The sequence below is a fragment of the Carassius gibelio genome, chromosome B15 (assembly GCF_023724105.1).
Source record: "Carassius gibelio isolate Cgi1373 ecotype wild population from Czech Republic chromosome B15, carGib1.2-hapl.c, whole genome shotgun sequence".
NCBI lineage: Eukaryota > Metazoa > Chordata > Actinopteri > Cypriniformes > Cyprinidae > Carassius > Carassius gibelio.
Genome location: NC_068410.1, coordinates 18,797,901 through 18,813,348, shown reverse-complemented (window position 1 = coordinate 18,813,348; position 15,448 = coordinate 18,797,901). Strand labels below are relative to the sequence as shown.

The 15,448-nt window shown below is 33.9% G+C and overlaps 1 protein-coding gene across 3 annotated transcripts in view; it reads left to right on the top strand.

The window, feature by feature from the left end:
* The window catches only part of tmprss4a (transmembrane serine protease 4a), a 37,612-nt gene extending 22,183 nt beyond the window's left edge, over positions 1-15,429 (top strand). For all 3 annotated transcript variants that reach the window (XM_052576263.1, XM_052576262.1, XM_052576261.1), the window contains exons 2-13: positions 7,017-7,074; positions 7,195-7,335; positions 8,503-8,655; positions 8,934-9,063; positions 9,927-10,040; positions 10,307-10,350; positions 10,721-10,886; positions 12,166-12,335; positions 13,239-13,334; positions 13,449-13,591; positions 13,678-13,827; positions 14,649-15,429. In XM_052576263.1, the coding sequence (XP_052432223.1) occupies positions 7,224-7,335; positions 8,503-8,655; positions 8,934-9,063; positions 9,927-10,040; positions 10,307-10,350; positions 10,721-10,886; positions 12,166-12,335; positions 13,239-13,334; positions 13,449-13,591; positions 13,678-13,827; positions 14,649-14,660 (1,290 nt within the window). In that variant the 5' untranslated portion in view covers positions 7,017-7,074; positions 7,195-7,223 and the 3' untranslated portion in view covers positions 14,661-15,429. The remainder of the gene's footprint in view (positions 1-7,016; positions 7,075-7,194; positions 7,336-8,502; positions 8,656-8,933; positions 9,064-9,926; positions 10,041-10,306; positions 10,351-10,720; positions 10,887-12,165; positions 12,336-13,238; positions 13,335-13,448; positions 13,592-13,677; positions 13,828-14,648) is intronic.
* The last annotated feature ends 19 nt before the right edge of the window (positions 15,430-15,448 follow it).

Genomic DNA, 15,448 nt, shown 5'->3' with positions numbered 1-15,448 from the left:
AATTATGATGATTGCTGATCCCTTTGGCTATGATCTTTGACCTCTAGTGGATGTGTAATGTGTTGAAGTATGCTAATGTTAATGATATAATTTTATAATCATTTAAGGGTGAATTTAAACACAGTTCTGTGTTTAGTGAACTATGAGTTGTCACCAAGGCATGAACACACAAGATTCAACTGGTTAAAGATAAGAAACATGATTTTAGAAGCTAACTAAATAAATACATACATAAAATACATACACACATATATATAGTTTTCTTTTCTTTCTTTTTTTCTCAAAATTACTGATGTATGTTTGTCTTATGTTTGTCTCTCTAATTTAGTTGTGATGTTACAAAATTATATGAATCAAGGGAGTGTTCTGGGGAAAAACCTTTTTGGGAAAAGCCATTATCAAATCTCTTTTGAAGACACATGTATGTTTAAGGTGTGCCATCTCATTGTGGTTGATAAATTAAGAAGAAGAAAGAAGAGCACACCCAGTCTGTATTGAGAACACAGTGGATGCTGCATGATGAATGCTTTGTGTCAGTACAACTCCATCATGTAAGAAGTCAATCAAGCATCTAGAACTTGTTGTACATGTGGACACATACAAGCACCGCAAATTTGGAAGCTGTCCCACCCCATTCTTGACCTGAGTTCATAGGGTTTCTTAGTGAAACAAAAAAGTGTGGCTAATCAGGTTGTGACTCCAATGACTTAGATAGGAACAAGTGCCATTAGTTATAGGCTTCTATTGAAATACACTGGAATTTGGATCACTTGCATTCTGACTAGTTTCTGTTAAACTGTGCCATTATTGACCAATAAAATTGTTGAAATTACATAAAATAAAATAAAAAAAAAAAAAATTAAAAAATCTATTATTTCTCTCTAAATAAAATTTCGCAAGGGGATTCTGTTGTCGCCAAATATGTGGAACATATAATATAGTAATAACACAGTAGCGTTAGATTAAAGTTATTGGTAGAACTTTCTTTTACAGTCCTGTTCCCCATGTACATACTATTTACATATCACTGATTCTTGAGAGTTGGGACAAAACATGTCCCATATAGAAAAGTCTAATTTATAGCAAAAATTTAAAAAATCATCATGATTGACATAATTACAAAGTTAAATCTAAAGGAATTGTATATACCCATGTAATTTTTAGAATAAACTTTTTTATCTTTTTGGGTTTTTTTTTTTTAATGTGTGGTCTGTGGTTAGAAGGTCCATGTTATTGCACTTGTCCTCAGCAAGCGGTCACAATATTAATCATACCAAAAAACTTTTAAAAAGCTCTAAAATTGTGAAAACATATATAGCCAATAAAAAATAAGAGGTATAAATATAAAAAACAATGCATGAAGTGAACATCAAACTATATTTTCCATAAAAATCTACCTATTAAAGTTGTGTCCTCAGTTTCTGTCAACTCCGTCGGATTTTTTTAATAAAGCTATTTAAATCAGGAAATTCAGGTCAGCTATATCCCTGAGGACCCCTTTTCATCTCCCTGCCTGTGGTGAATGCAGCACTACCACACATGCTCTGGTATGTTTACATTTTTTTAATATATTAGACAAACAATGTCAATATTCCTATGGTCACAGCTGCACCATGTCAACACCATCTTTCTGTTAAGATACTTTTTATAAACCACAGTGGATTGAATTCAAGTATTTTAGTGAGGTTATTGGGACAGCTAGCAACTGAGGAAAAACTACCTAGCTGTAGTGTACAATACATGTTTTGGAGGGAAAATACATGCCCTTATGTCAACTCCGTCAGACGTCAACTCCGTCAGGTTCTATGTCTGAGGGAGTTGACCTGTAAGCTGATGGAGTTGACAAATCCACCAATAACCTCTCAATGTGCGATTATAATATTGTTTGTAAATATAGTATAAGATTAAACTATTATTTCAGGGTTTTATTTACACTTAAATGCACATTTAGCTTGCATTACATTATTTAACCATACGCATCTGACTTGTAAAGAATGGGCAGGCAGTGGTCTGCTTGTTATTGTGTAACATGTTATTTATATATAATATATATATATATATATATATATATATATATATATATATATATATATATATATATATATATATATATATACTTACATACTTTACATATATACTGTATGTGTGTGTATATATAGACACAGAGATAGAGGAATGAGAAGCCAGTGTGTAGATTTTATATGAAAACTACATACTGCACCTTGAGGATTTTACATCCATCCACTATTCAAGAAATCTGATTCTATACTCTTATTCAAGTAAATTTTTCTTTATTTCAATTTGTATTTTAGGAAAGCATGGCTAGACAGAAATTGTCAGTTGAGGATCAAAGGAGAAGAAATAGAGAGTACCAACGAAAGAGAAGAGAAAAATTAAACAGTGACCAAGAGAAGGAAAGACAAAGGTGGAAGAAGAGAGTTAAAGACAAAAAAGTAATACAAATAGACGAGATGGGAGACAGGGCAAAGAGGAATCAGAGAAAGTATTGGAGAGAGGCACAGAAAAGGTCTAGAGAGAAAAGATCCATTGAAGATGCAGTGCTGAGGGCACACACCCCTCCAGATAGTCCGCAAGATCAGGATATTCAAGAATATAATGCCAGACACAGCAGACAGTCTCTTAGACAGAAAAGGGAGAGGAGTAAAACGAGAAAAAGGCATTCAAGAGAAATAAAAACTTTGAAAGAGAAGCTTAAGAAGGTAACAAAACAACGAAACAAACTGAGAAAGAAAATATATCGAAGAAGAAACGCTACAAATAAAACACCACTTGACTCCCCAGGCACAGAAACAAAGAAGATGCTATCAGAAAGCAACATTAGGAATCCAAAAATCAAGAAAGTCCTTCTATTCCACAACATCCTCAGAAGAGAGCTGAAGAAAAACAAACAAACTCCTGGGCCACGGCGTCAGGAACCAGCACTAAGTGTGTCTTCAGGCAAGATTCTCAAAAAGTATCGTCTCCTTCACCAAATCCACCAGTTTGGGATAACCTACAAGTTAATAAGAGGAAAGAAACAGACAAAGAAAAAGCCAACATTCCTAAAGGGTATAACAGAAACTGTTAAGGATTTTTTTCTGAACTCTGCACGTGTGACCACTGATAAGACTGACACCATCACTAGGAATAAGATAAAGCAGCAGAGAATGATCCTGGCAGACTCCATGATCAACCTCCACTCTGACTTCCTCATTAGTAACCCTACTGTGAAGCTGAGCTATTCTTCTTTCTGTTCTCTGAAACCATTCTATATTACAGCACCAAAAGCATCTGATCGGAAGACATGTCTATGTCAAAAGCATGAAAATGCATACTTAATTCTTGAGGTCCTTAGAATGTCTGGTGTTGTGAAGTCAAACAAACTGGATGACAGTTTTCAATTAGTTTGTTGCTCTCCAGCAAGTGAGGCCTGCCTTCTTCGCACCTGCTCACGATGTGTAAACAAAGGAACAGTTACAACCCAAGAGCAAGACAAAATCCATGTTCAGTGGAAGCAGTGGGAGAGAGTTCAAGAAGAGACAGTCAATGGAATCAACACTAAACTCGTCCAACACAGTGGCAGTCTTTCAAAGCTAATTAAACTCTATGAGCAAATACTCCGAAATGAAACCACAACACATGTGTGTTTAGTCCGAAACCAGTCAAAAGCATACAGAAACACAATTGAGACTTGTGAAGAAAGTACAGCAATTGTTCACGTTGACTTTTCAGAATTCTGGAGATGCAAGTATCAATCTGAAGTACAGGCCTGCCATTTTGGACAAAATCTGCCACAGCTAACTCTACATACTGGAATGTATTACATTAAGGGTGGAAAGGCAGGTTTTTGCACACTTTCAGAGTCAAAGAGACAGGATGCTGCAGCAATCTGGACACACATGGATCCAGTCCTAAAAGATATCAAAACAAGATATCCACAGGTCACCACTGTGCACTTTTGGTCTGATGGTCCAAGTAAACAATATAAGAACAAGAAGAATTTTTTCCTTCTGTCTTGTATCCCACCTACACTTGGGTTTGAAAGAGCCACATGGAACTTCTTCCCCACTTCCCATGGTAAGGGCACACCAGACGGCATTGGCGGAACAGTGAAAAGAACAGCTGACAACCTGGTCCTGAGAGGAAATGATGTGACAGATGGACACACATTCTTTGTAAAGGTCTCAAACAGTCTGAAGAGCATTCAGCTGTATCACATTGCAGAAGAAGACATGCAAAGATATGATACACTTCTCATGCATCCTCTCAAACAGGTTCCCTCAACCAGAAAAATACACCAGGTCATCCCACATGAGAACAGGATCCAGCACAGACAACTATCCTGCTTTTGCAGCAAGATGTTGGTTTGCCAGTGCTTCAGCCCAGCTACCTTCTATTTCCATGGCTACCCAGAGGAACAGCAGAGTGATACAAGGAGGGCAGGGAAGAAAAGACCTTTGGCCATGTTGTTGGAGGAGATGGAAAAAGAGATGGTAGGGGGGGAAGATGTAATGGAGGAGGAGTTAGATGAGGAGCCTCTGAAAAGTCCTGAGGGTACTGTGACAGTAACGACTGTTAGCAGCCTTAACAATGGAGACTGGCTAGCAGTAGTATATGATGACCACTGGTGGCTAGCCAAGACCATTGCCGTGGATACTGAGCATCAAGATGTGAAAGTGGAGTTTCTGCATCCCCATGGTCCAACAGCAAAGTATCAGCCTAAGCTTCTCACAAAGGATGTCTGTTTCTGCCCAGTTAAAGACATCATAGTGAAACTAATGGGAATTGCATCACCAGTCAAATTAAGAAAACGAGAGATCTACAGCATAGCCCCTGATGTGATGGACTTCATAGAGCGTGAGCATGTCCGACGCCTGCTGCCCAAGGCATAAACGCAGCTTAGATTATGTGTTGCACTATTGTTGTTAATTTAAGATCACACCCAGTATAAAGTAGGCAGTGCAGGGCAAACACATCACACACACACACACACCTCACTTCAAAGTAAAAAGAAGAGGAAAAGAAGAGGAGAAGAGGTGGATGAGAAAAAGAAGAGCAGGAAGTGGTATAGAGGAGATAGATGAAAAAATTGGGGGAGGAGGGCCCCTGGTTTCCCTTATTGTTCTTTTTTTTTTGACAGTTGGAAACGGTGTAATTTATAATAGTTGGAAATGGTGTATGTGCAATATCTTAATTATAGTTTGCTTTACAGTACTTTAAAAACAATGAGTAGTTTTAGTATAGTATTTGAAAAGCACATCTGTTCATTAATCAGCAATGCACACATATTTTTGTCAACACCATCAGTTTTTCATCAACACCGTCAGATCTTCATCAACAGCGTTGGATGTATTTTTTTGTTAATCTTTTGGGGAAAAAATATTCTTCCTTCAGTTTATGTTGTTTTTGTAATAAAGGACCATCTGATCTACATTCTCTTATGTTTTATTTATTCTTTATTTATTTAAGGAAATATTAAAGTTAAAATCAATGTTTGAAAATGCTAATATTTAGAAATCTGAGTTTTCAGAATAGTGTGGAATCACAACCTAAGTGTATATATTGTATTTTTTTACATATCAGAGTAACTAAACACTATTACAATATACTTCAGAATTTTAGTTTCTTGTTGGATTGAAAGAATTAAAATTTTATACTTTTTAGTGTGTCTGATGGAGTTGACACTAAACAAGTTCTGAATGAAAACATGTTGATTTGTTGAAAATGTGTTTTTATTTAGAACCTGTTCCTTTACATGGTTAAATAGCTAGGACCTTTCTCTGCAGAAACATATAACTTTAATTGATATAGTGTGTATTTAAAAAAAAAGTTTTTTAAAACCTGTTTTGTCCCGACTCTCAAGAATCAGTGATATTATAGTAATTACAATAACTATGTAATAACTAGGTACTAACCCTGAACCTACCCCTAAACCTAACCCTACCCCATGTAGTTACCTTGTATTACCAGATCTTTCTTAGATAAATACACTGTAAGTACACAATAAGTACATGTAAGTACACGTACTGTTAAACAAAGTGCAACCAAGTTATTTCCATTAATGAATTTAAAAGGTAGCTTTAAAAGAATAAACTTACAGTACATCATATTAAGTACAGCATAAGCATATTGCTTTTCATTCATGTCTTCTCCGACAATGATAAAGGAGATGTTTATTTGGAGATTCTCATGCTGTTGTCGAAACTGGACGCGTGTTTTGGAACAGTTTGTTCTGACTGTTATTTCACGGGGTGTTTTGAGTGACAGAGGTGTCTGGAATCAGCCGTTACACTGATGCTAAGTCTTAGTCATTGTTTTGACTAGTTGGCTGATGTTGAAGTTTCACCTCGCGCTCTCAGATGTGGCATTTCTGGTTTATTCAGCCACGATACAGTACACATTAAAGTAAATAGGAAGAGGTTTTTGAGGAGACGTTAAAGTTCAAAGATGTTTTAGTGGTAGTTTTTAAAAATGTTCTTAAAACAGAAACAACCGTCTATATTAGGGTTGCCATGAGCCATGTCTGATCTGATACAATCAAAATTATATTAGCATCAATACACGAGAGAAATGTGCCTGAGCTGTCAGGAGAGTACTGGTCTCTGAGCATGACGACATTGGGACTAATATAATTTTCCATAACCATCCGGGATCAACAGGTTTAAAATTGAAAGAGATGCAAAAGCCCATTGGATTATATAACCAAGAATCAATATATAATACACATAATATCTATCTATCAAATGTGTAATAAATGCAGCTACTGTTTATTTCTTGCTGCAGCTGAACTGCGGCCTACATGTTTAAGCTGAGTAGGCTGCTTTACAAGGAAGTGTGTGAGATTTCAAGAACAACTGGGAGCAAAAAAAAAAAATCCCATGTGACACACTGAAAGCGATACAGAAAGTTACAGCTGAGTCATAAAGCTTTAGGGGATTGCGGGTATGAAAGAAATAAGAAAATAACCTCTCACTTTTTTCGATTTCCTCTTCTCTCTTCCTTATTCTCATTCCCAGACTGAAGTTCAGGTTCCCGAAGAGAACACCAGACCCTTAAACCCATCACAGCAACAAGGTACAGCGTCTGGGGTTGCTGGTCTCATGTGTCAGCCAATTACTCGTGATTTAAGTGGGTGTAGTACCAGAAAGAAACCACACTGTACTGATTTCAACTGACTTTCGTGTTCTCCTCCAGCGGCTCGGCCCGGAAAACACAGAAAACTCATGACGGCTCCAAAGACTCAGGCGGGGAAAAGGCCGAACAAGAAAAAGATCATCATTACAGTCCTGATAGTGGTGGTCGTCCTGGCCATCTTGGCTGTGGCTGCTTACTTCAGTAAGTTCTAGGTCATTTGAACCCCGTCTGGATTTCAGTTGAGCCGAAAATGATGAAGGCTAAGGCTGGTTGTCCTGCTTTCACTCCAGTGAATATTGCTCAGGGAGGATTAGGTCTCAAACTCAAAAATGTAATCTAAAGACTTGGCTGCTTGAAGTTATTGGGCATTTCTAATGATTCAGCGTTATTAGACTGTATTGGCAAATTGTCACACTTAAAATCTGTCATTATACATCTTACATATGACAATTTAAAGAGAAAAAAAAACACTTATAGAATGGAAAAATTATTTAACAGTAAAACTATAAAAGCCATCATTCAGATATATTATTATGGTAGACTTAAAATAGCATGGACAGATCATATGATTGAAAATGTGAAATCTCCAATTAATGCATTGTATGAATTGATACAATTTAAAGCATGAAAACGTAAATGTTTAACATTCTAATACTTAAAATGAAAACGTGAACCGTATTTAAAATTTGTGAACATTTCAATTAATACTTTGTACAAATAATAATAACGATAATATATCACATACATTTATAACATTCCAATACATTTGTAATTAATTAAAGTATCATACAAACACACACACACACACACACATATATATATATATATATATATATATATATATATATATAACATTTCTTACACATTACATACATTATTTCCTGTAAATATGAATGCTACAGATTTATTCGATTTTCAATATGTGTTGAATCAACAAGTTATGAATTAATATATTTTATAATGTTTATAATATTTAAAATGTTGACAACATGCTCTGACCTGATTAATAAAATGAAATAAAATAAAATAAAATAAAATAAAATTATTTTTATTGTTATTAAATTATCTTATCTTGTGAATACAGTTCAGTTGAGAGGCAGGCCTCTTTAATGTTTGTTTTTAATGTGAGTGAGGAACACCAACCTACTATTTTCTGTTTATAATCTTTCACACATTCACTTTTTACAATAAAAATGAGTCACAGTTGAGTCTTAGTCTTATCTCCTCTTCTCATCAGCAGCAGTTATTTAGTCACCCCTCTGACCGTTGTGACTCAAGAAACAAAAACAGACTGATTCATTTAACCTCACTTTTGGTTGCTTTAATAACAAGTACTGTTTTTACTCTTTCCTCCTCTTCATGAAACAGTCAAGCAGTTGATCGAGAGCAAGTATTATTTTTGCTCCAAGTCAGTGAAGTTCATTCCGCTGGAGAAGGCCTGTGATGGGAAGGAGGACTGCAGCGGAGCCGAGGACGAGTCAGCCTGTGTCACCAAGTTTGGAGCCAACTCCACCTTCCCCCGTAAGACACACACACACACACACACACACACACCTGCTCACCAACATGTATGCAGTCAGCACTGCTAGAACCTGTGTGTCTGGTTTCAGGAAAAAAAAAACAAGACAGATCCCCCAACACTAACCTAATTTCTGACTGATAATATGTTAAAAGATTATATATATATATATATATATATATATATATATATATATATATATATATATATATATATATATATATATATATATATATATATAATAGATTTTAAAACTGTTTGTCTGTCTCTGTCTCTACAGTACGGCTGATAACATCCCGCAATGTGCTGCAGATCTTCAGCCCTGATGAGAATAAATGGAAAAGTGTATGTTCAGACAGTTTCACCCAACAACATGCTGAGACAGCGTGCAAGCAGCTGGGCTACTCAGTGTGAGTTTTTAATCCACAAAACACTGTCGTTACACACTTAACTTCCTGGTTCAACCAGAAAGACGTCAATACCCGAAGTTTGCAACACTATTTGATTCATAATATTAAATTAGAATAACAAACTTGGATTATTCTATTATTCGAGATACTACTGGGTTTATTAATAGCCTATGTTTATTTTTTTGTTCATTTTCTGATTTCATTGAAATATTGGTTAGTTTTAGTAATTGTGTTGCATGTTTTTACCATATATAATAGTTTTTTTTATTTTTTATTACACAATATGAATATGAATTCATGAATATATATATATATATATATATATATATATATATATGTGTGTGTATATATATATATATATATATATATATATATATATGTGTGTGTATATATAAATATATATATATATATATATATATATATATATATATATATATATATATATAGTTATTATTATTATTTTTAACAATTTTCCCCATTATATATGAATAATAATCCCCCCCCCATTATTTTATATATTCATATTCACATTGTAAAATAATAGTAATAACAATAAAATAAATAATAATAATAATTATATTGATTTTCAAATTATGTTGATTTTCATTTAATATTTCATTTTTAGTTTTATTTACTTTGTTATGGTTTATAGTTTAAAGATAGTTTCAACTAGCTGACTAAAGGAAGATAAGCTTTTTCATATTTTATTTCATGTGTTTTAGTTTCAGAAGTTTTAGTTTTAGTTAACTAATATCTGTCATGGAATAAAACCTCCTGTAAACATATTAGAACCCTAAATACGTGTAAGAATACAGCTCATCATTTGATCTCAATGTCATTGTCTTGTGTTTTTCTGTTCTCAGTAAACCCACTTACAGTGGAGTTCAAGTGGGTACACTGCCGACTGATCTGAAGATGTCTTTCTGTACGGTGGGCTCATCTAAACCCCAGACCTTCCAGTCGACCGTATCAGATCTGTGAGTATTCATACTCTGCAAATACAATATAGCCTTGAAAGGATTGGGCACTTCTGAAGATAAACATTTCAGTAAAAGAAGGGCCTGAAATGATAAAGCAGTAGATATGTTGTTAACAATTTAGACAAAAGTAATTGGCCTTTTTTCTGGTTGTCAAATGTTAAGCATGAATCACGTTTCCTCATATTTTGGGGGCTGCTGGAGCCGTTATTAGTTTTGCCTGTAGGCATTCTGACATTCTCCCATGTTTTCTCTCTCTTTCTCAGTAAAGTATGCAGTAAGGGAGAAGTCGTTACATTAACCTGCTCAGGTAAATATGCAGTCATTATTCAACAGCCAATTATCAATAATGGAACACATGGATAATTACAACAAGCACAAAACTAGCAATACATCATCAGAGGTGTGTTGAGTCATTTGAACTGGGCAATTTGACATGCTAGCACATGTTTTAAAGAAACAGAACAAGAGGAGAACTGCAGACATTTAGCTTCATGTTTGGTCAAACTGTCCCTTGTGAAGTGCTATGCTAGGAACAACATATATTTTATATTTACACTATGACATATTTGTATTGTTACATTTTATTAGAACATACAACTTTACTATCATATATTCTCTACTTATGATGACAGGCACGTTTTGTGTGTGATGTATCATTGGCCGTTTTTATTTTGCAGCGGAGTGTGGGTTGTCCAGAAACCAGGAGCGGATTGTAGGCGGACAGGACGCTATCATTGAGAACTGGCCGTGGCAGGTCAGCCTGCAGAGCATTGGCCAGCACACCTGTGGAGGGTCACTGGTGTCTCCAAACTGGGTCGTGACTGCGGCCCACTGCTTCAACGGGTGCGTGTGTAAAACACTCTTACAAAGCAAATGCATCTCTTTAACCCTTTAGATCACACAGGCTTTTCATCTACAGTAAATCAATGATTGAATTCATAATATGAACACTTAAAAAACACAACAACAACAACAACAACAACAACAACAATAATAATAATAATAATAATAATAATAATTATTATTATTATTATTATTATTATTATTATTATTATTATTATTATTATTATTATTATTATTATTATTATTATTATAAATAACAATAATAACAAACAATTATCTAATTAATATTATATTATATATTATATTATATAATTAGTATTATATACTAATAGTATATACAAATGTGCTAACCATTCATATTTTATATATATATGAATATATATATGTGTGTGTGTTAATTATTATTATTATTATTATTATTATTATTATTATTATTATTATTATTATTATTATTATTATTATTATTATTATTTAAATTTGGTACACTGAAAATAAGGTGACCTAAGAACAATAACATCTACATTAACTGATTATATTAAAAGCCAATATTTTGTAATATTGTTGAATCAAAATAATTTAATTGATTTATACCATATATTATTATTAACATTAATATTATTTCATATATATATATATATATATAATAATCACAATAATATTAGCATTATATGTATGGTCTACAACTACTTTGGGTTTATTACATTTAATATCCAATATTATTTAATATTTTGCTGAATACATTTATTTATATCACCAAAAGTACATAAAAAGGGGTAAAACTGATAGAAATAGCTTTAGCACTTAGGTTGCTTTTTTTTTTTTTTTTTTTGCAGTGTATTTGCATTTGTAGCTCGTTAGTTTAATTAATACCTGGTTCATTAATGTATGTCTATATATTTTGTATAGGCTTCATTCAGGTAGTTAACACAACCAATGATGTGCTGTTTTGAAGCCTGCAAAGTGTCTCATAAGTGTCTGTTACTTTTGGAAAACATGAGTCATGGAAGTAAACATGTTTTTATCATTAACTTCAAAGATATGTTCATAAACGCCATTCATTTCTGAAAATCATTTATAGCCCTAACAAGTTCACCCAGTTTGAAAACAGTACGCTGTACGTCATTCATCATTCACCGTGCAAAAAATGTAAAGAACTCAGAACTGAATTGTTTGCATCTTACCTGACGCATACATTTAAGCTTTGTAAACAGAACTAATACAGGGTGTTTCTTAAACGAGTAATGCATTAAGAAGGTCACACTGTTCTTGTCTTCTTCAGGGAGGGTAGGAAGGCTCTGATCCGATGGAAGGTAGTCTCTGGAAACACTTACCTGGGCTCTGCTGATGCTTCTTCTGTGGACAAGATCATCGTCCACAAATATTACACGTCAGGACACAACGACTATGACATTGCCATGATACGACTTGAGTCTCCCATCACTGTAGGAGGTACATCACCGCACACACACACACACACATACACACACGCGCATGCACGCACACACACACACACACACACACACACACACGCATACACACACTCGCATGCACGCACGCACACACACACACACACACACACACACACACACACACACACACAACACACAGTTTGACTTTCAAAACCTAAATGTTTGAGTTAATTCGATATAACAGCATTCCATTTAATCTCCCATCAGTATTTTGAAAGTAATTAAGAAATGTACATGTACAGTAAGAATATTATTATAATAATACTGTTATTATTATTATTATTATTATTATTATTATTATTATTATTATTATTATTATCAGTTGTTGTTGTAATAATATTTACATGATGATAATAATAATAATAATAATAATAATAATAATAATAATGGTAAATTAATTGTATAATCATTATTAGTATTATAGCATTATATGCATTAATGGCATAAGTATGAATTAATTATTATTTATTATTAAACTAATTACGATTTTATTTAAAATTATTGTATTGTTAAAGTACGTAGAACTAATTAAATTAAAGTCCAACTTATTTACATTTTTTTATTTTTATTTTTTTATTTAATGATATATTTTAATACATATTCTACATAATTGAAATATTTGTGTGTGTGTCTACATAATGTAATTATGGTTTATTATAGTCCCACAAGATATTTAAATATTTAAACAGTTAAGTCAATATAAAATATTTATTTTATTAATTATAACTTTTTTTGTATGTGCTAGATAGCTAAATAGCATCAGCTATAATTTTAACATCACCACATCCCTTCAATCCTTCAAGCTCAATGTTTTGTGTTTTTATTTTGTTCATGCCAAATGGGAGTAAAGATCATTATTCTTTTTTTTTTTTTTCACATTCAGAATCCCGCAGGCCAGTATGTCTGCCACCTCAAGATCTTGGTCTCAAAGGAGGAGAAAACTTAGTTGTGACCGGCTGGGGACATCTGACAGAAAAAGGTTCCTTGCTTTTTTCCCCTCTCTAACAGAACCCTTATTATTCAAACTCAGTTTACATCAAATACCTCTAAGACCGCCTGCAAACTTAAACCTTATCTTGGTGTTTTCCTGCAGGAAAGTTGTCTTCAAAGTTACAGAAGGCTCAGATCCCTCTTGTAGACAGAGACCAGTGCTCAAGCCCCATAGTGTACGGCGCTTCTCTCACTCCCAGGATGATCTGTGCTGGTTATATGACGGGGGGAGTGGATGCGTGCCAGGTAGGTCTCAGTTTTTTTCTGTGTACCATTATGTAAAACTATTACCATGTTAATAGAATAACATTTGCATGTTTTCTCTTTCTAAGGGCGATAGCGGCGGTCCTTTGGTGTATTCATTCAACCGCTGGATGTTGGTGGGTGTTGTGAGCTGGGGTTTGGGTTGTGCCAGACAAGATCATCCTGGTGTTTACACCAATATGGACCAGATGCTCGACTGGATCCATTCAGTCATGAAGGTATGAGCACATTGTTCTGGAAAAACTCTAGCTGTGTAAAGAAAAGTTAGTATAAGAATAGCTTGAATAGGTATGGAAGATTGTTTCAGCCACAGAATATAAATAAATAAATAAATAAAAAGGGTAACTGTGACTTTTCATGAATTTTCTGAATTCTGAGATAAGAGAAGTCTGAATTGCAAGGTATAAACTCAAAATTGCTAAATATAATCTTAAAATTTTCACAGAATTTTTTCCCCCTTCCAATTCCAAGCAATTTTATGTTCCGTAAAAAAAAAAAAATTGCAATTCTGTTTACATTTCACAATTCTGACTGTTTTTCTTCTTACAATTGTAAGAATTGCGAGAAAAAAAAAAAAAATAAATTGAGAAAAAAACGTCAATAATGTGCGATATAAATTCACAAATGTGAGAAAGAGTTATAACTGTGCAAAAAAAACAAAAAAAAAACAGTTACATTGTGTGTAACATTTACATTACTATGTTTTTCTCTGAATTGCGAGTCAGAATTCAGAAAAAGTAAATTATCAAGGCAATTGTCTTCCACAATAGAGAGTGGCTACTATTACAATGGGTAATATGAATAAAATTTGTATACGCTACGTCTAACATGTTGTATCACTTTACCGCCTTTCACAAATCCTCTCCTGTATGTTTTTTTTTTTTTTTTTTTTTTTTTTTTTTTTAATGAATTTAGACATACTGCTCTTTTGACATAATGTATAGTATGGGAATAAGCATATTCAGACGCAGCATGTGTCTGTGTACACCAACACTGAAAGCAGAAGAGTGGCATACTAATGGTTGTTTGTTGTCTTCAGGAGTACCAGTGAGTCTGGGATGGAGAGAATAACAGTAAAAGCCACAGCACAGATTCACAGAGATCTTCAGTCCTCAGAAAGAAGATATTCTATTGATCCACACAAATTTGTGGAGGAATCGCTGTGGGAGTTTTGCTCAGGGTCTTAAAGGTGCCATGAGAAAGATTTTGCACACTGAAATATATCATGTATGTACGGTTTATAATGAGAACATATTGGGTGCCATGTTATATCTTGAATTAAAGCCAGTGCTCATTTACTAAAATTCCATGATGCCTTTGAAAGGCTTTACAAATGTTGCATATACTATTACATATTTAATGATAATTTATGACATAAGATACAGAGGCCAACTCTTTTTATATAGACTGGGATTAAGCGCTCAAAAAGAAGAGTGACACCTGTATTTAACTGCTTTGTGTGTATGTGAACGCCACATTTCCCTTTGTGAGCCAGTATTCAATCTAAATGAGTCACAGTCAGTCCCATCTGGCTTTTCATATTTGTTCAGAAAACATTTTTAAACTGCACACAAAACTAAGATGCGTCATTCAACCTGTATCCATGTCTTGCAACTTGTTTAACTTATTAATGTTGGTTTTTAACTTAGGGTGGATTCAGGTAATTAGGGCTTTGTTGACCGTCATGTCAGTGTCAAAAAAGTCGCCCATTTTATCTGAATTCACCCTAATTGTGAAAGTAAAGGATATTTCTTTGTAAATATTGTACAGATTTGTGTTTGTCATGTCAAATTCATTATATTAAAGTGAAGAGTGGTAAACATCAAGTTTGGTCACTGA